We start from the raw sequence: 21,704 nt of genomic DNA, 5'->3' as shown, positions 1-21,704 counted from the left end.
TGGCAGGGGTTTTATTATAGAAAGTACGAGATACCTTTAAACATTAGAAGCATAATCCATCTTCGGTGTGAAAAGCGAAATTGTCATAACTAGAACGTGAATTTTTATCCAAATTCATATTTTTCAGAATAGAATTTAAAAAATAAAGAATATGAGTAAGAAAATGGAAAGAACCTATCAAGTATCATAGAAAACACTATACTTTTGATATCTTCTTATATAGTCTTTTTCATATTACGCGCATTCTGTACAATTTTCCACTTTCAAATTTCCTATAAATCCATGAAAATCCGCAGTTTAGTTATTATATTTAATTGGCAGCAAGTGAAAGGCTTGAAATATCCTTAAACGTTAGAAAGATCATTCACTTTTGAAAATTATGAAAAACAAAATTGCAACAAAACTACACTGACGATTATTGTGAATTTATAAGAATTTTGGAAATGCGAAATTACACAGAATGTGGCTAATAAATATAAAGAAAGTGGTTATAAGTGCTTTTCTATAATAATGAAAATTACGACCTTCTATAATAGTTAAAAGGTAAAACAAGGTCTTCTTCTAAGGGTTTACCTTTTAAATCGGAACGCTACTTCCTAATCGAGAACATTATTGTTAAGACCAGTTAAGGCTAACATCAGAACCTCTTTATATTTTTTCAGCTTTTTTATATTTCTCACGTTCTACTTCTCTCGACAGATGTTTAGAGGTATTTCGAAACATTGACATTATATGTTGAAAAATGGCGAACGAGATATTTCGCCTCGTATCTTCCTCGTTTCACGAATAGTTCACGAGTAGTATAGCTACCTTTCATCTACAATAAAATTTATAAAACATCATACCATATATAATACCTTTATAATAATATAAGGAGATTTCAATCTGCTTTCCAACCACGAACTTTGCGTTTAAAAGTGGAATGAATTAAAAAAATATAAAATTGCAATTTTTCGACAAAATCGTAGCTATGCGAAGTAATCGTAGTTTGTGTAATAGTAATAAAATTTATGTAACGGATACGTGCGTTTCGACCGTTTCATAATACGAACGCGCAACCTTGTCGTTTTATTCTTCTTTTACCCTCTCACGCTATTCAAATCGTTGAAAGCGGTTCAACGACAAGAAGATCCAGTTTTATTCCCCATTTAACCATCCAACAGTTCGTCTCTGTATCTCTAACCCGTTCCGCGTAAATTATAATCCTACGTCTATAAATTATAATCCTACGAATTTATTTACTTTGATACAAGATTCATATTTATGTTATTTATATAGTATACATATACACACAATATTATGTTATAGATTTACATACACTGATATATAACATATACATACACATAGGTGTGCGTGCGCGCGCGCGCGCGCGTGTGTGTGTGTGTGTGTGTAGTACCTGTAGAATTAAATCGAAAAATTTCGTAAGATTAGAATTCTATTAACAATGCACAACGTGCAATGGAATATCCAGAAATATTGTTAATAATCGATAAAGAGCAAGTTAAGGCAATATATTATTTTATATAAAAAAAATATTAAAAATAAGAGCCTTCCGTTTAAACGAATAGACTTAAGAACGTTTAGGAAACAAAGGGTAGAAAATAGGAAAAACTCTGTACAAGGTTGCAAACGGCGAAAGCCGATAGAGGTGATTTCACAATTTTATATCGAAATCGCAATGTATATGCCTAACAAATTCATTCCCGATAAATATTTTATTATATGCGCGGTTACTCCGTTATAATTTTCGATGTATGTTATGTTGCAATTAACTATCGTAATGTGATCTTATAAATATATTGCACATGTTATTACCTTTGTTATGTGTTTATGCCACTCTTCCTGTACATAACAAGGAATTCTTTTTTACTCGTTCAATAACATTACCGACAGTAGTTCTATTATCAACCTATATACTCCTTTACCGACGCACGATACTCTATACAAATCATTCGGTACACTCCTTGACAAACGTGCGCATATATATATGCACATGTGATCCGCCATATTTATTTCCTGAAAGGTTTATCATTTATATTTAAGTCGCGAAATTAGATTCAGCTAAGCCGTCGTTTGATTTCAAATTTCTAAGATATATAATTTCGAGAACATTTCGTTAAAATATCCTTCTTCGTGAGAAATATGTCAAAAATTTATTTCAAATAGACAAATAGTAGCGAAGGTTGTCAGCTGGGAGTGTGGCGGCTCCTGTAATCCGGCTACTCGGAGGCTAGTTATGATGGAGGGTCTGAGAGCGGGGGTTCCTGTTGGTGCGGGACTCACGTTGACTGGGCGTCCGCGCTAAGCTCGCCATCAATATGGACATCCTGTCGAGGAATCCAGGATGCCCAGGTTGGCTAGGGAGAGGCGAAACGGGTCAGGGGGGAAACCCAGCAGCCAAAAGTCTCCGTGGCGGGCAGTAGCGGGATCGCGCCCGGGAGTGGGACCGCAGTGACAGCCTGGTCAATATGACTCGACTCATAACTTTTTTTTTCCATCTTTTTCAATTTTTTTATCTTATCCCAGTTAACATAGGCACCATAAACATATGTTTATTAATCTAATCGCTTAATTTTTTATAATAAAAATCTTTATCCGTATGGGCTGTTATAGTGTTACAGGTGTCTCTATCTGCTGTATCAATTTTTCATTCTTTTTCAATATTTGTTATAAGGTAAATACTTCTTTCCCTGCGTTCTCTGATTTGTGGTGGACTTCTGTGTTGTACCTGTTGTTCTAATATACTTTTCGAAGATATATTTCTTTATAACAATTACTCGGTTAAAACATAAACCAGTTGTTCTTTTGATTTAAAGAAAAAAAAAGAGAGAGAAAGAGAGAGAGAGAAAGAAAGATCAAATTAATGAATTAACTATGATGCTCGTATAGGAAACTTATTAATTTGTACATTATTATTCATTATTTCTGTCTCGTATACTTTCTCTTTGGTACAATGTAATGTTGCGTAAAAGGATATTGACATTATATTCGGTATAAGGATTGGAAACTGTATAAGACAATTCATAGAATTTCAAGATAATATTATTAAACAAGAAAATATAAGAAAAAGTACAAGTAGAAGATATGGTTATTTTTATAATTTCTGTTTCTCTTTCTTTGCTTGTTCAGCAAGTGCTTCTAAGCGATCGTGTTCTGCAATTAAAGCATCAACTTCACTCGTAGGAAGGATCCTTGTAATAGTTTTATCGTTTTCTCTTATTAGGGTGACCATTTCCACTGAAATAAAATAAAAAGTAGTTAAAATATTACACAATTTTATATTTATGAAACTACATTTAAATTATATACATTTACCTTTGTCTCCTGACAACTTATTCAAATCTAAAGTCTTAGATAGCACTTTTATAGCCAGTGCTTTTGCTTCATCTAATGTAATATTGTTATTATCGTATTCCTGCTTTAACGATGATACCGCAGCAGCAGAATTATGTCCGATACAAGTTGCTTTCCAGCCTCCATAATTCCCACTTGGATCTGATTGATACAATTGGTATCCATAATGCTTGTCCCATCCCATATATAAGATGGAAACACCAAAAGGCCTTTTTCCTCCATATTGTGTATACGCTTGCTTCACATCACAAAGCCAAGACACAAGTTGCTCACAAGGAATAGGCTCTCCATATTGCAGTAAATATCGTTGTGCAATTAAACGTAATTCATTTGTTAATACATTAGCATCAGAAGTGATACCAGCAACAGAACAGACAATGTCATCATTAAGTTTGTAGATCTTTTCAGAATAATATACTTCATCCAACAATTTGTTTATATTACGTCTTTCCGCCACAAGTAGAACACCGTCAGTTGCTAAAATGCCAAGGCAAGTACCTGCATGACTTATAGCTTCCATTGCATATTCTACTTGATAAAGACGACCCTCAGGAGAAAAGATTGTTGTGCGTGTATCATATCTGCGTGCCTGTTTGCATAAAAAGGAATTAGATATGAGTTAAAAATGTCAATATTATATTTTTAAATTTCATAATCTTTTGAAACTGATGTTTCTACTATTGAGCAATATTGCTTAAATTTTTTATAGATTCTAAAACAATATAGCCCTGTTATATTCTACTTCAACTTGTAAATATGAATTTATGTAACCTAAAAAATACCACCTAAACAAACTTAAAACACTCAATATAGATAAAAACTTGAAATACTCAATTTAATAAGAACATAGTATAATAATATAAACGATGTGTCCATATATGATGTGAATAAATAAATTAATTAATTAATTAATTAATTAATAAACTTCATCAAATTAACTTTATGATGATGATCATTCAAGTTTTAACAATAGCAATTTATAAGCAATAATGAATAAATTTCTATGAAGAAATGAACAAATTTTTTAAACATAAAAACACATTTAATAAAACAAATTTACATATAATATCCTAATACTATTATTATATATATTATTTCGTTATTAATGAATGACAATGCAATTTATGTAACCTCCAAATTTTAATAGAAAGACACCTAAAAGGTTAATGAAAATTACAATAAATAATACTAAATTAATACTTCTCTATATTTACCATTATGTGAAACTTTTAGTACGGTAGATACAATATTATGACAAATAAAATTGAGAAATTGACACCAGCAATAAGAAACGATTTGTACAAGTCGGCTTTTTGAAGAACTTCAGAACACACAACAGTTTGTTCTGGAAGTTGACAGGATTTCACATCAATGTAAATGTGTTCTATAATAAGACTGGCATTAGTATAGAATAAATGTAATAAATATAATATAATAAAACAAATCAATTGAGGACATACGCTCATAATCTATTTATTTTATACTATATATTAGATGTATATAGTATAAATATATAGTATATATATATATAGTATAAATGTATTATATACATATAGCATAAATTAGATAGATTATGTGTGTATATATATATATAATAAAGATACATTTTTTAATTCTATGATGTATGTAAAAATTATATTTATATTAAATAATTTACTTACCTTTTGCTATCTTCTTTTCACAAATATTTACTTAGTGAAATTTTTACGATAAAATCAGTAATTTACTTTCAATTATTTTGATGTGGATTAGGAGGTTTTGTAATTAAACATTATAGTAATTGTTGTTGCGTAAAAATATATTTAATTTAAAAAAATATATAAACTGAATTATCATCAGTACTTTTCTAGCGAATAATATTTTGTCACTATTAAAAGTCGAATTAACAATTGTATTATAAAAATACATCATTTGTACATATTTAGTTTGCATAATACTGTAATTTTCCAATCGAGATTCGTAATCATTTTAATTATCATGGTTTTCGAAGGCTTTATTAAGTTTTAAAACGAATCTAATAATAAAAAAGAAAGAAAAGGAAAACGAAATGCCGACATTTTACGATTACAAAAGAAAAAGGAACTTTATGGAAACTATATATATATATATATATATATAGCTTCATCGTTAATTCTTAAAAATCATATTAAACATTTTAAGAAGGAAAAGGAATTGCTCCGTATCGTAACATCGTAAAAAGAAAAAAGAATTTCATAAGGTAATACGTTAAGAGCGTTAATAACGGAAATAACGAAATTAAGCACATTATTAAAGTATTTTCTATTGTTTGTCATAACCGTAGTCAGAAGCTAAATCTTGTGTCATTTTTCCCCCTTCTCCTTCTTCTCCCACTTTCATATTAGAGTTCAAATGCTGATAAATTCTAGTGAATCCTCTCCCAGTACTAATCTTTTTTGCTTCCCCATAGAGTTTTGCTGCTATTTTTGTATTGCACGAAACAATATTTTGAGAGTTAGAGCTACCTTGTTTGCTTAACTTTGGTTGAGAATTATTTTTTTTAATATTATCCTTTTTATCGTTTCCTTGTGTTTCAGAATTATTTCCTTGAGAAATTACACTTATTTTAGGATCACTTTCTACATCTGAAACACCTTTATTAACCTCAAAAATATCTTTATATAATGCAGCAGCATTGTTTCCTTCATTAGGAATATTTTCTTTTTCTTTTTGACTAAAACTATTATTTACAGTTGAAGAAGCGATACCTATATCAGCACTTGTATCAATAGTATTATTTTTCAAGCAATTTTTTTCAGAATCTGCCATCTTATTGCTATTATTACTTAGAACGGAAACATCTTCTCTTTTCGATGAATTACTCTTTGTTCCCTTCTTCCCATCGCTTTCCTCTGTTTTCAATTTGCCTAACTTAGAAATGAGATTATTAGCAAAATCTCCATCACGTAACATTGCTTTAGAAAGTTGTTTAGGTGGCTGCAATGGTTGTTCAATGTCTACTTTCTTCCTTGTGGTAGCCGTGTTGGTGCTAGTGCTGCTGCTAGCGTTGCTGTTAGTCCTTTGGAGAAGAGACATCCTCTCTCTTTCATATTGTTTAAACTGTTTCTTCTTTGATTTTGACATAGCAATCGCCCCTCTAATTACATCTCTATTTTCTGTCGCAGCTAGCGGATCATATGATTTATTGTTTCCAGTCCAGTCTTCAGCCTTTGTATTAGTTTTTATCGTAGGTGGTACTCTTTCTACTGGAACTATCTGAACGTCTTCATTTGATTCTAACATGATTTCCTTACTTTTTACATCTCCACTTGATGGACATACTAACAAATGGTGCTATAAAAATAAATTATACTAACATTAGAATCTAAGAATTAATAATTTCACTTGTCAGATATTAAATTGTTCTATTGGGTAACACAAATGGTTAAGTAGGAATAACAAGAATGAAATATAAAAATTTATAAGAAAGGGCGTGTAAAAATGTTTTCTAATTTACCTCATACTCTTGCGGATCTAATAAGTGTGTTCTATCGTATTTACAAATAACCTTGTAATCTTTCGGGTAATTTTTGGCACATTTTGTTATATGAATTTGAAATCTAGACTTTCTAATACGATGACATTTGTTGTATGGGCAAGTAATGTAAACCTCCATGTCATTCATTTTTCTAAGAACAAAAAAAATAAAAATTATTATATAATTATAAAACCAGTACGTATATTTATATATAAAGAGAAAGTTTTCGATGTCATCTTGTATTGTCAACAGTATCATGTCGTATCTTTATTTTTTATGATCGATTGGTTGACAATACAACTAATTAAAAAAAATATAACAGTTATCGTTAATAAAAATGGCCACTCAAAGGAGGGAAAATTATAAGTTTAAATTTCTGTATTAATAATAGAATTTATTATATTCTAATTCGTAAATAACTTTTATGTTCAACGTTACGTACGTGATCTTATTTAAAATATAATTTTTAATTTATTTTCAAGCTTAATATATAAAATACTTTTAAATAACTGTAAAATAATGCGGTCTTCTCGATCTTCTTGCAACTGCCGCAAATTGTTTAGGCAATAATATTTTAAATTTACTTGCCTATTGTATTAAAAGTATATCACTTGCAAAATCGCGCAGCTGTATTACTACTCATATCACAATACATGTATCTACATACATCACATATTGTTTTAATCTAAATTTTGAATCCGTAACGTATAATTCAAACGTGTACATAATTTTCAACGAAAGAGCGTTTAAAAGGCAGTCCCCCTATGACAAAACTTCGCAGTATGACGACAATCTTTAATACCGAAACAAATTTTTAGCAAATTTTAGCCTTATAAATATAAATTATAAATAATTTGTCATGAACTAGCGTAAATTTTGCGAATATATTAATTACAGAGAAACGAATTTCCATAGATCTATGTGCATCTGTTTCACGATGTATAAATGTGTTATACAAAATGTTATCATTTTACAAAAGGAAAGGGAAAAGCAATAGAATTAATAATATCTCATATATTAAATACGAAAATAAGTGAATAGAAATTAATAAACAACTCTTTTTTTAGAATTTAAAACTTTAAAACAAATACTTTAAAACAAACTTTAAAACAAATTATTGCTATTATATATTATTACTATGTCCACCTATTACTAATTTCCGTTGCAAAAACTTGCTAATGGAAATGATAATAGCAATCCCTAAATAATCATTTCGTTTGGTACTATTTTTAATACGGGGTATCCAATCTCTAACATACGTAATTTATGTTTCACACCACCACTATCTCGCAAGAAAGGCACACGCTTTCCTCGCACAGTATGGCTCGCTTGATTCCAGTCGTGATCTGTTCGACCACGTTAGTTCGAGGAGGTTTTGTTTCATTTACGAACGAAATCGTGCGCAAATAATCCAAAATCCGCACCATGGATGACGAGTGGGGTATGTACAAATCGATTTTCCGACATTTTATTGTTATGCGATTGTACCTTTAATCGAAACTACGAAACCATTTTAACCTTCAACTTTTACAGATGTCGAAAACGCTGAGGCAAAATTCGACCTCGCTATCAGATCCAACAAGTGGGAGGGCGAAGACGAGGACGAGGATGTCAAGGTTCTGTGTTACTGGCTTTCTTATTCTAATTTTGTGCATACGATTTTCAAAATCTTCCGTTCAGACGACACACCATGAGTATGGTTAACCTTTCATCGAGCTAGTCAACATGAGTCGAATAGCGCGATAATTGATTATTGTTGAACAGATTTGAAGTTTGTTCTTGAATTTTAATTGTATAAACATTGAAACCAAAATTAGAATTTTAAGACGAGTGAAATGCATTTAAATTGAAATTTACGTTTACGTTTGATAATGAATAATTATAGAAATTTGGAATTTATTACTAACGTGTTGTAGGTATTTTTAAATTGGATTCTACATATCGGAGATGAATCGATCCTAAGTTTACCTCAGTTTTAAATTAATGTCATAGATACAGTTACATGATGCTTAAATGTAGCATAATTTTCAATTTTAAATAAAATTAAATTTAATTATGTCATGATTATGTAAGATATGATAATGGCGGGAACTGTCAGAACATATTCCGGATCATGTAGGATACAAATTATTTTGTAAAGATATTTTATTGATATATATAAATTATTGTAGGAAGAAATATAAGATTAAAATAGAATTAAATATATATGTTAGAAAATGAAGTGCTTGTACGATGATTTCAAGAAATAATCAATCAACAGGATAGCTGGGAAGATGTCGAGGAAGAAAAGAAGGATATAGAAAAACCTGCAGAAGTGCCTAAGGCTAAACCAAAGCCAAAGAAAGCTTTGGCAGAAAGAATTGAAGAGCGTGAGGTATAACTTTTCTTTCGATTAAATTTTTTTAAATATGTTTTCCTAAAGTAATTTATGTTAAAGTAAAATTTAATGTCCATTTATTTGATTGTTTGTTTATTATTTTCTGTTTATTTTCACATTATACAAGTAAGATACAGGCGGAAAAAGAATTGTTCCCTTGGGAAAAACGAGGCATATGCATAAACATTATTGCGCATTTTAAACTTAATCTTTCATGAACACTCTTTTTCCCAGTCGTAACGTTATTGTAGGGATACTCTCTCTCTCTCTCTCTATATATATATATATATAAGAATAAAAATTTACAATTTTTATTGTATGTTTTTGTTTACCTAATTTCTGTTAGTTAGTATGTATGTAAAGAAACTTAGAGCGTTTATTATATTAATAAGACAAGCATTTCTAATTTTGTTAATTATAGAAAAAGGCAAAAGCAGAGGCAGAAAGGAAAGCTAAAGAAAAGGAGGAAGCATTAACGCCAGAAGAGAGGAGAGCGGAACAAATAAGGCGTCAAAGGCTCCAAGAAGAAGCTGATTTACGCCTTGCCATGGAGACTTTCGGTTTGTCCAACCTTGTTGATTTTTCTCATCGCAAGCCGCACAAAACTGAGAAGAAATGACTTCACTAAAAACTTTTACTTATTAACTCTTTGCACTCCTATTTTTATTTAATAATACGAATTTTAAATAACTTATGAAAGTATGTAGTCATTTCATTAATATTTAATAAGGCAAAGATAACGCTATCTTTCTTAAAAGTATTAGAATTAGTACTTTACTTACAAGGAATTAGGAAGTATGTATTACTTTGTTTTTTAAATATTTGATCTTGCTACCGCAAAGCTATGAACTATTTTGTGATTTTACTTAAAATTGACACAGATCTAAACTATAGCACAGTAAAGTATATTAGATTAATAACGTATGTGTTTAAGTATGAGCATTGTTATTTTTATTTGTTTCATAACTTTGTTTAATTTTAAGTTTAGATTCAAATTTCGAGACGCATCTATAAGCTTTTCCTTATCATTGAATCTCCTAAAGTTCTTAATTGATATTAAGTTAGTTGCCGAATCTAATATCGTTTTAATTATGAAAGCTCTTGCATTTAGATCTAAATGTTTAAATCCTAAATATAACTCTTTAAATTAAGATAATTGAAACTTAATGTGAATATTATATTTTTGAAATGTGTTTTATTTCTTTCACAGTTACGATTTAGAAGAAATATTTTACTTCAGATATTGTATTTGCTCAAGATTTAATAATTGGATCGCAAAGAGTTGATTCCACATTCATGGCTTAATGCAAATTTTTAATGGCTTAATTATGTTTTAAAGCTTTATCTTTCATAAACTAATATACAGTATATTTTGCCAGTATTAAGTGTTATTGGTGTAAAAATCAAAATAATTATTATGTAATTTTTAAATACATTCCATTTAGTAAAAAATAACTATATATACATAACATAAAATTTCTAACAATTTTCTCATTCTTAAAAGGACAATATGAAGTATTTTTTATATAAATTAAAATTGTACATACAGTAAAATAGTTATAAAAAATTCTGAGTAACTTTTATATGCTTAAAGTGTTCCGTTTCCATTATGTTGCTGTAAAAACTTAAACAAATTTTGAGTTGTATTTAAATTCCTGGATACTATACTTGCTACTGTAATTAAAATAGTCAATTGTTAACTATTGAACATTCTCATATTTTTACATTTAATCCAGTTAAAAAGATTAAGTTTGTGTCAGGAACTGTACCAGAGATGTAAATCATGTATCTAAATTATTTAATATAATCTTTGAGGAAAATGCAGAATTGTTATTGTATAAAAAATAAACACTTCTATTTCATAAAAATATAATGCAGACGTGTCTTATTTATCAACATTTAATCTCCCGTACCGTTCCTGATAAATGTTTAATTTTAATAACAATATACTATACGTTTTCTAAAAACACCGATATGATGAATGTTTAAAATTATTTGTTTACTCGAAGGTAAAATCTCGTAGAATTAAAGTTATAGGTAATATCTCGCCTACATAAGGAATATATTTGAAAATATCATTCTGTATGTAAATTTTTAATATTAAACGAACAAGCACTACTTTTATCGCTATTGGTCCAGTTTGAATAATTAAGTTGTGAAAAATAGACGAATGTAAATCAATGTAATTAGTATTATATCCACTCATCGTCTAATAATTTTTATAATAAAAATTATTAGTAAAAACAGCTGTAATTATCTTATTAGAAATTATAATTCGAAATTTTTCCCTTAGGTGTAACAGAAGAACCTGCTTTGAGTCTAGATACGACAGTACCTAGCACAAAAGAAGAATTTGAGCAGTATGGAAGTGTACTTACACAAAAGCTAAGTCAACTTGCCAAAAATGCTGAGTTTCCTCCGTTCGGGGAAGAACTTATTAAATCTGTTGCTCTCAATTGTAAGTACGTTATATTAAAATATAAAAGAATCCAATATCTTTGTGCCATCTATCCTCGCTACTGTGTCTGCACGGGAACAGACATCATAACATCATAACAATTAACAAAAGGCTATATATTTAAAAAATTCAATTTCAATAAATTATTTCTTTTATAAATTCACTTCTCCATCATAAAATTAATCTCAATTAATTTAATTTTTTCTTCTTAAATTAATTAAATTTATTTAATAAATTTAATTAAATTTATTTATTAAATTTATTTAATTATTATTAATTAAATTTATTTCATCTTCACTGTAAACTAATATCAAATAAATTAATATACTTTAATAAAGCAAACGATCGATTTCATAAATGCATATTGCTTTTTAGTATGCTTAAAATATTAATTTAATGATAGATATGGTATATTATATTAATCTTGTTTACAGTATCCTCAGCGCATTTGAAGAAAGTTAAAACGTTGATCGATAATTTGTTGATTGAGAAGCAGAAAATCGAGAAAGGAGAAAAGGCGAAAAAGAACAAGGGCAAGGGAAAAGCAAAACTGAAAATCGAAGATGACAACACTCTTTTGAGCGAATACGGCGACTATGTTTACGATGACTATGACGATTTCATGTAGCGACCTTCTCATCCCATATTCTTATTATTCCCTAATTCCTTTTCTAGTCGCCTAAATACAAGCAAGTGGTTATTAACATTTTTGCAAATTTTATATCCTTTATTCTCTCTTTATATTTGAATTTTCATTCTCTTTATTTCTTGGTTCGAGAATGGTTACAATATTAAACATTACGTCAAATAGTTTTTAAAATTTCATGTTATACAGGATATTTCGTTTGAATAGTGGAAACAACAGAATATCTCACGAGGCATTAATTTTATCAAAATAATGTTTTAACGAAAGTTGCTTGGTTCGAGAAGGAGCATCATATGGATGAAATTATTTTTTTTTGCAAATCTAGTAGTGGAGGAGATTTTAAGGTCAACTTCGTTTTTTCAAACGGAACCATATATTTTTAACACATTGATCGACCCATCTCGGCATTCCCCATAAAAAAGGTATTAGCCTGTTTATGTCGAAAAATTATTAGTTTGGGAGATATTTTAACTTTAATGTGTCAAATATAATGTATGGAAGACAAAGAAAGACGCGGAGCGGTATTCCTGTGTTTACATTGTTTTTGTCCTCCGTACGTTAAATTTGACAATTTAAAGTTGAAATATTCCTCAAACTAATAATTTTTCGGCATAAACAGGCTAATACTTTTCTACGGGGAATGCCGAGATGGGTCGATTAATGTATTAAAAATGTATGGTCCTGTTTGAAAAAATGAAGTTGGCCCTAAAATCTCCTCCACTGCTCGATCTGCAAAAAAATAATTTCATCCATATGATGTTCCTCCTCGAACCGAACAACTTTCGTTAAGACATTCTTCTGATAACTTTAATGCCTCGTGAGATATTCTGTCGTTTCCAGTTAAACGAAATATCCTGTGTATATAATATATATTATACATTTCGTGTGTGGGTATGTGTGTGTGTGCGGATGCGCGCGCGCGCATGTGTGTGCGTAAAAAAATATATATATATATATATATATATATATATATATATATATATATATATATATATATATAACACTTTAAAGAAAGAAAGGAAAAAGAAAAGAAAAGAGAAATGAATATACATAGTACATCGATGGGATGTAAAGACAGATTAACGCAAAGTATTAATATGTTTTAAATATAATTGAAAAGAAACTACATTACTACTTACCCCGATTGATTCAAACTATTAATAGTTTCGAAAAAATTGATAATCTTCAATATATATTGAAGCCAACAAATTTAGTCACGTTTAGTTTGTTAACTTATGAACTAATTATAATCAACGTAAACTGTATAGCGATAATGAAAATCGGATACCGAGGAAATACAATAGAATATTATGAAGACAACGGTGACGCAATGTTCATGCCACGAGCGTTGCGGAAGAACTGAATGATTCGGTGAAGAGTAGGATAACTTGTTGATCGTGGGGATCCATCCTTCGGAACGAATTTTATGCGCATGCTTCAATAATCTTCTCGTACAGGAAACTACATATGTATATATAGAACGGTTTCTTATAGTTTTATATCAACAAATATGCACGTACGATTATATGACTATTGTTTTCGCAATATATGGTATTGTTGAAATAATACTTTATAGAAATAATATACTTTGTTTGGAAAAAGCTTGTTAAAATCTTCATCTTCGAAAAATGTGAGGAAAATTGAAAATCGAAATAATTCAATAGTACTTTTTATTAAGCATTCTCATTACATGGATAGAAGATATGCATAGTGAAATGAAAAAATTACATACATACTTATTAGTCAAAAATTCTATTCGAACATGGACGAAGTTCTGACGCTTAAAACTATCTTATAGAATTCTTTATATTTACCGCAGTAAAACTAAGAGAATACGGCATATTTTACGATAAACTAAGAATATCGTTTCATTTTTTGTTCTCTCAATAATAAACATCACTTGTTAACATGCTTGTTCTATCCCTTTATGAGTAAATTAAACGCTAAATCTTTCTTCGTTTCACATATTCCATTAGATCTGCTTGATTTTGTTTAGAATAAACTAATTTTTGTTATGCTGCAGTCTGTCTGTTTTTCTTAGTTTTATTGCAATAATTTTTAACAATATATCTTTTAATATTAATATTAAATAAATGATACATGACAGTTTTAATTCTTATTCCGATAAACAACTTCATTGCAATCAATTTATGAATTTGAGTGCAATAAATATGTTTCCGATTTAACGTAATGCTATTCTTTTCTTTTTTTTTCTTTTTTTCTTTTTTTTCTTTTTTTTCTTTTTTTTTTTTACGATACCATGGCACATTATGATAGTTTGATTATATAATTAGAGGCAAAGTTTAAAAAATCTAATAAAAGAGAAAAAAGATCATTTCTATACTTCTAAAATGATTAATATCGCTCAAATTATGCTTTTACTTTCGTTGAAATTAAAAATACATTTCTATATAAAACTTAACATATCTATATTCGATTTGGTAATGTATAATTAAAAAATATCATTCTCTGTTAATTATTTTTCTTCTTTTAACTTTCAACGAATATTAAAAATTTTAATATATAGAAAATTGTAATGTGTTATTGAGATATTCGAATATTTCCTATATTTCAACATCTTTTACCAATACTTAAATCAATAAAAAAGATATTTTATATCTGTCGGAGATGAGAGGACAATCGGGGCCTTTTCTTTGCAATCCTTGGGAAAATCTCAATACTTTAGTCTAGATTCTTATCATAAGCCGTACTTAAGTAATTGTTTACGATTTAATCCGATTATGTTTGCCCGGGATTTGTGACAATGAGCTTGAACACCAGGTGACACAACCAGTCGCTAAACGTAGCCGCGGTCACGGGATGAACGCTTTACCTAACAAAGGTATGGAGTAATCGTATAGCTCTCCTTAAAAAAATATAATTGCAGCGGCACGCGACAGTTGAAACACTTCAACGGTTTCTGTCCCGTGGCTCGCTACACAAAGACCCCATTCTTCGGACAAGATGATTGCCTGATGTCGATACATCTTCGCAGTATATTTCCAGCTAGCCTAAGGACCCGCTACAAATCTTAGGATTTATTTAGCTAAGGTTCTTCAAACTGAAGACAAATAATCAAACAGAGACAAAAATTCTCACGTACGATGCATCCTGCTGGCAACTCTCTCTCTCTCTCTCTCTCAAGGGTGGTTAGCATCCTTCTTCAACCACCGACGTAGAAATTAACCAATTAACAGCAACGTCCAATTCCCTCGTTTTCCGAACGAAGGCTTTCCTCGGCGAATCCGATGATCTCGTGTCCTTAGACACACCCCGTTAATGTTTTTTCCTCTGCAGCATCATCGTCGTGCAGGAAAGTCATTCTCTCGTGAGGTCTCATTAGCGAATTACACAACGTCTTCTTAGTAATACTAGTATCGTAGACAAGTAAATCGAGTCCGACTTAGACTTTGGAAGAAAGTACATTTGTTATCCCGTTGACCGCGGATTCTTTATCGAACCTAAGACCATTGTCGTTAGTGTGTAATCAACGCGGTTACTTGTCAACTCTGTAATATCCACACCTGTACTAATAATCATATTTGTACTAGTAAATATCTTCTCTATTGCATAACAACAATGTCTAATCCAAATGAAGATTCGTTACACGCCCCTAACCCTAATCATAATGTGAACCCGACATATCTATATTATAAATTATGTTGAAATGCAACTCGATTTAATTAACAGTAATTATCATGATAATACGTATCTATAATAGAGGAATCATATTTAATAATTTTAAATGATAATTAAGTACATACTTTAAGTTGCTGCTTTACATTTGTAAATTTAAAAACACGAATTAATTTCTTTTAACAACTCCTATTACAAGGCATCTTCTAAAACACTTGTTACGTTTATTATGATGATAAGTAACAGATAAAAAAGAATAAAACTGAAAAGAGTAAATACGGTAAATTCAACATCTATCCAAGAATATTAAAGCCTTTGAACAGTCGTGAAATTCAAACATTTTGAAGTCAAAGTTTCCAGACGCTGGCTTTTAAAAGATAAGGAGCTAGCATAAACTTTACAATAACCAGCTTTTTTGATTTTTGTGTGCATCAGTAGAAGTTTTCTTGATGCAATGAAAGTTTGACGAAAATTGCCAGAGATGATATTAAATTAATAAACTACCACTTATTTGTTTATTAGAAAGTTCGTTTAAATTATAATACTAACTTTTAACTGAAAAATCACAAAAATCTTTTCGAGGTAGTAACGTTGAACGATTCAGTTTACATAATAATTAAATATCATTAATTTCAAAATTTGAACTTTCCAAATCATTGAAATGTTAATCCTCGGAATCCGCGCAAAATTATCAATTAATAATGTACTATTTAGTTTCTTTATTTCCTACCTTAACATAAGTTTTTTGATTAATATCTACTAATATATGTAAAAAAGAAAACAAATTTATATTACAAAATAAATTATATTTCAAACAAAACAAGTAAAATGGAAATGAATAAATACAATGTAAATAATTGTTAAATAATTGTTAACCATAATTAATAGGGTGCACTTGGTAACAATTTGTACAAGGCTAGATAGGAGAGTAATTTCCCTCCTTAATGTTCCTTTCGTATACATGTACATATGTGTTGGCGACGATGCGCGTTAAAGATCGCCGAAAGCAGTTGGTCCGATACCATCTTGCTTTTGTATGGATCTATGGGACAGAGCAATGGGACGGGGAGAAGGGGTGGGAGAGGGTAAAAGAGGAGATCATTATCGGGCTGTGTATGGCAAGTGAGACTACGTGTAGAAAAGTGCAATCCAGATGTCTGATAAATAGCGATAGCTATCGGACGTTGAAGAATTGTTTGGAAAAAGATATAGAAAGAAAATTTGAAGTTAACGGGCAAATCAATATTGCATCAGCCTAAAAAATACAAATACCTGGCCAAGGAGTGTAGATAACGAGGGTAACTGCTGTTAAAATCCAGGATATACATATTTTTGCACTCTGGAATTTCATAACAGAAGTATACCTATGAGTGATTCGGCCATACAGTATCATATCCGATCATCAAGAAAGTTTCTAAAGAACTTTGATTTAGATATGACTATTACTGTCTAATAAATATGACTAATAAATATTCTATTATTTATCTTTAATTTCTTCCTATATATTTATAAATGAATTATACTATGTTTTAATAATAATAAATAAATACGTGTATGTTTAATTTAATAGCTTTGAATTAAAATTATAGTTGTACTTTATGATATTGCAAACAATTGCAAATTGCAATTAAATTATTTTGAAAAAAGACAAGAAAAGAAGTATTCTTTCAAGAGCTAACGATATTTTATGACACTGTAAGAAATTAAGAAGAAGCAGTTTCGATTTGATCGATCAAATACTTTTCAAGGAATGCGATATCTCTGTTTGGAATGTAAAGAAGAGACAAACGAAAACGGATTAATCGACTTGATACCTGAGAATCTTGCTAACAGTACGAGTTAAAGGAAAGCTTTCATTGAATTTACATGTATTATTCCAATCATCAACATTTAAGGATAATATCATTGCTCCTCCAAAATTATTCGCACGGATCCATTCAGCCTAAAACATAGTGCATAGTAATTAGAATATGTTTGGTCCCTGAGTGGGCTTAGAAAGTAAGAGTAGTATATGTACATGCCTTATTGCAAACACTTTTAACATCATCATATGAGATCCATTCTCTGTCTTTATAGGCATAGGGAACCTTGCTTTCATGTTCGAAAACGCTCTTTGCGCCGTTCTGAAGGAACTCGCAAACTGTAGGATAAGAAACGAAACCCATCTTCCCCAATTCTCCAAAACCATTTGCTGGTGCGAGTAAATCATGATTCTGCGGATTATCCAGTCTATAGCTGTGGCCATAAGTAGGAATACCAACAATTAACTTTTCTCTTGGCATCCCTTTCGAAAGCCAATAATGAACCGAATAATTAACATTTAGAGTGGAAACATAACCGGATTCAGCAGCATGTGAGAAAAGCGGTGCATTGAGTCCGGTAATTGGATAGTACCATACATAAAAATGGTAGTCATATGACATCAAGTTCACAAAATCTACATACCTAAATAATAACAAAATTTGATAAATTTTATATAAACATTTACGAAAATATAAATAAACAGAATTGATTTTACAGTTACATAAAGAAATACTTTTTCTTAAATAATCTTAACAGCTCTAATTATTATTGGCCATTGTCGAATAGTAGTACAACTATCTAATATTACTCATGTTACAAAAAACATGTTCGCTCACTTTGCCATTTCTGCAACCATATAGCTTTGATCAACAATAGCTTGTGGAGCAGCTACTGCAACAGAAAGAATCAACGTTTTTGTAGCGCGGTAAAATTCTCTTCGTAATTCCTCTAATAATTGTACGAAATGGAGTTTTTCCCGTTCATCAGCTCCAAGCCATGCAGGAAATTCCCAATCTAAGTCGAGTCCATCGAAACCAAATGTCTTTGTCACATTTAAAACGGACCGTATAAATCTATATATAAAAAAAAAAAAAAAAAAAAAAGGAACATGTAGCGTTTTCAATGCACTTTATAACGGAACAATTAAAATGAAAAACAACCTGCAGTTACCTTTTTCTATTTGCATGATTTTTTACCATTTCTGAAAAACCTAAGTGGAGCTCATTACTGCCGCCAGCACTGATCATGACCCTTAATTGAGGTTGTAATTTCTTCAAGGCGATAACTTCCTCGTAGATTGATGAATTACTGCCCAAATCTAGGCTGCAGTTCACCACGCCCGCAAAACCCACGATAATATGCGTACAAAGATCAGGGTCAATGTGCGACGGACTGAGCTCCCAGAACGTGTTCAGGTCGCTCGATATGGTGTAATAACAGACAATGATTTGCCTGTTGAAAGAAAGCTCTTTTCAATAACTTCAATATTATTTTCTCATATCTAATTCTTGATGATAATAACAATGTTCGCAAACTTTCTCTTGAAGCATATATACTTTGGGCAGTAAATATATAAGTACCCTGAGGAATTGGTGTTGTTGTGTTGTGGCGAACTGATGCTGTTGTTCCTGTCCGCATTCTGGTTCTCCTTCGTCGACTCGGCGTACATCCGAGCCCGACGTAACCACGTAGCAATCTTGGCATCGTCTGTTAGTGTTTCTGTATCGAGTGCCTTCGCTCCTGGAGAGCGAAGGATAACAATTCCCAACCACGCGCGTGTCACGAAAAGAACTCCAAGTATCAAAGATACTAATGCCAAGCACAGAACTTGCGTTCTCCAACGTGGTCTACAAGAGAATATGAAAATTTATATTAATTTCTAAATTTGAGTCATTGATATATATACATACAGATAAGCTTATGTTTCATACAATATTAGAAATGTGTGCAGTAAATACAGTTAATAATTCATTATAACAAATTTATTTTTCAATTTTATACGCTTGAAGTTGCATGAAACATAAATTTCAAATTTATTTTATGCACATTTATAACCAGTTCAAACCATGAAGGCTTCTTGTATCATAGTAAATATAGGATAATCAATAATCACATTTGTAACTTTTGACATATACTCACGTATATGCCCACACACATGACTCATTACACACAAAAAAAAAAAAAAAGAAAAAGGCTATAAAAGTAGATATTGTAAAGAGATTTAATATTATATAGGAAAATGTAAATATAGAGAATGTAAATAAGATAAATATAACTATATTATTCAATGAAAATGAGCAAAGTTTATATTTTACACTTTCTACGACGATATAGGTATATACCATTTTTGTAAATGTTTAGGTTTACAAAAATATATTGAAAGAATTATTTAAGTGGAGTAAAAAGATATTTGACATCAATGACAGTTTCAATACTGTAAAATATAATGTTTACAAATTTTTAAATCAAATTTTACCAAATTTAACAATAGTATCTGACTTTACAAATATGTGTATTTAACAATATATTCAATTGTAACTTTTGAAATAAGGAATTTGGTACTGTACGTTATGTAAGAGATAAAGTGCTTATAAATGGAATTTTTATTATTATCATTTATTCAATTTATGTGTATTGACATTATACATGCATATTCTTCTGCGTAATTATCTAAACTATACTACTTTATAATATTATATTGTAATATATAAATCTAGTAGTGGGAAGGCATCTAAACAGTGTTATGAATAATTATGTATTACGCTTAATATGATATCATTGAAAATGATATATTGCTAATATCAATTTGTGAATGTAAATTACGAGATTTATTATACACATTAGAAAAAAAGAAATAAATGAAAACCAAATTATTGTTATAGGAGTTATGTGATTGTCATATATATATACACACACACACACGCGCGCGCGCACACACACACATACACACAGGCACGCACACACGAGCGCGCACATGCACGCATGCATGCATGCATGCATGCATGCATATAATATAAGGGAATTAAAAGACAACTAACTATAAAAAAAAGTGCAACTTACTGTCGGACGTCTGTTAACAATTCATATTTGGCCTGTGGCACGGGGATTTGGTTAACCATTGAACGCACAATGTTCGTCAAAATTGACGCTTGAGGACGCTAGTCCTCTAGGGTGGCTTACCACTTTTATTACTACGCCCAATGCGTTATGATTAGGGTCGTATACTTACACAGGTACGTCTGACAAATCTTGCGGTGGGGGTAAGGTTTTTAATGTCATAAAGCGTACTTTGCGAAATCGGCCGCTGGCCATAGAGCGCTGCGATCTAGTAGGTTAATGAGAACGACGACATGTATCTGAAAGAATCTACTTCCTCGGGATTTATCTTTCAACGATAACATTTTGTTTGTACCTTTTCTATTCACTATTTAGTTACATTGTATATATATATATTTCAACTCCGTTTAATATATATGATAACGTCTTACCAGCGTAATTCTTTCTATAGGCATGGATAAGTTAATGACTAGATTACTTTTTATAATTTTTCATAATTTGTTTAAAGAAGTATTTATACAGTATTTCATTCGGTACAGAAGAATGTTATTTGAATAAATATTATTTATGAACCATTGTTAAATATTATATCCAATAAAAACGTTTAACAAAATTACAATTTCGAAATCAAATATATTTTTAATATTTTCATACCATGTAGATTTGACGCGCCTATTGGTTTGTTTGTTTTTGTTTTTTAATTCGTTAAAAAAATCGTATAGCCACCTATATGTACTATCTGTAATGTGAATGATATTGTCGAAAATATTTTATTGAAATAATACTTTTCACGATTGATACTTTCCAATGTTATTAAATTTTCTATTGAGCAGGCAGAATTATAATAGAATTTTAGAGTTTATAAAACTTATTAAAA

The 21,704-nt window shown here is 30.2% G+C and overlaps 4 protein-coding genes across 6 annotated transcripts; 1 reads left to right on the top strand and 3 right to left on the bottom strand.

Annotated features, from left to right (window-relative positions):
* Nucleotides 1-3,024: 3,024 nt before the first annotated feature.
* LOC126922161 (proteasome subunit alpha type-4) lies at nucleotides 3,025-4,725 on the bottom strand. The gene is made up of 3 exons (XM_050734489.1): nucleotides 4,569-4,725; nucleotides 3,316-3,943; nucleotides 3,025-3,237 (listed from the first exon to the last, which is right to left on the bottom strand). Exons 1-3 carry the CDS (start codon nucleotides 4,569-4,571, stop codon nucleotides 3,095-3,097), a joined length of 774 nt encoding a protein of 257 aa, XP_050590446.1. The 5' UTR covers nucleotides 4,572-4,725; the 3' UTR covers nucleotides 3,025-3,094.
* Nucleotides 4,726-5,134: 409 nt separating this feature from the next.
* Nucleotides 5,135-13,614, bottom strand: LOC126922148 (uncharacterized). 2 transcript variants are annotated; one of them, XM_050734456.1, is made up of 3 exons: nucleotides 13,471-13,614; nucleotides 6,830-7,001; nucleotides 5,135-6,666 (listed from the first exon to the last, which is right to left on the bottom strand). In XM_050734456.1, exons 2-3 carry the CDS (start codon nucleotides 6,995-6,997, stop codon nucleotides 5,635-5,637), a joined length of 1,200 nt encoding a protein of 399 aa, XP_050590413.1. In that variant the 5' UTR covers nucleotides 6,998-7,001; nucleotides 13,471-13,614; the 3' UTR covers nucleotides 5,135-5,634. The 2 variants fall into 2 exon arrangements, with proteins under 2 accessions (XP_050590413.1, XP_050590414.1); XM_050734457.1 differs by lacking the exon at nucleotides 13,471-13,614 and adding an exon at nucleotides 7,439-7,625.
* Nucleotides 5,558-12,389, top strand: LOC126922164 (eukaryotic translation initiation factor 3 subunit J). The gene is made up of 7 exons (XM_050734495.1): nucleotides 5,558-5,572; nucleotides 8,145-8,291; nucleotides 8,384-8,466; nucleotides 9,111-9,224; nucleotides 9,649-9,787; nucleotides 11,521-11,685; nucleotides 12,120-12,389. Exons 2-7 carry the CDS (start codon nucleotides 8,276-8,278, stop codon nucleotides 12,311-12,313), a joined length of 711 nt encoding a protein of 236 aa, XP_050590452.1. The 5' UTR covers nucleotides 5,558-5,572; nucleotides 8,145-8,275; the 3' UTR covers nucleotides 12,314-12,389.
* Nucleotides 13,615-13,984: 370 nt separating the features above from the next.
* Nucleotides 13,985-21,097, bottom strand: LOC126922142 (chitinase-3-like protein 2). 2 transcript variants are annotated; one of them, XM_050734445.1, is made up of 6 exons: nucleotides 21,000-21,097; nucleotides 19,351-19,617; nucleotides 18,941-19,222; nucleotides 18,607-18,843; nucleotides 17,989-18,412; nucleotides 13,985-17,909 (listed from the first exon to the last, which is right to left on the bottom strand). In XM_050734445.1, exons 1-6 carry the CDS (start codon nucleotides 21,080-21,082, stop codon nucleotides 17,766-17,768), a joined length of 1,437 nt encoding a protein of 478 aa, XP_050590402.1. In that variant the 5' UTR covers nucleotides 21,083-21,097; the 3' UTR covers nucleotides 13,985-17,765. The 2 variants fall into 2 exon arrangements, with proteins under 2 accessions (XP_050590402.1, XP_050590403.1); XM_050734446.1 differs by lacking the exon at nucleotides 21,000-21,097 and adding an exon at nucleotides 20,831-20,993.
* Nucleotides 21,098-21,704: the final 607 nt, after the last annotated feature.

The sequence above is a fragment of the Bombus affinis genome, chromosome 11 (genome assembly GCF_024516045.1).
Source record: "Bombus affinis isolate iyBomAffi1 chromosome 11, iyBomAffi1.2, whole genome shotgun sequence".
In the NCBI taxonomy this organism is placed as follows: Eukaryota; Metazoa; Arthropoda; class Insecta; order Hymenoptera; family Apidae; genus Bombus; species Bombus affinis.
The sequence above is the reverse complement of the archived record's forward strand: the minus strand, read 5'-3'. Positions and strand labels throughout refer to the sequence as shown.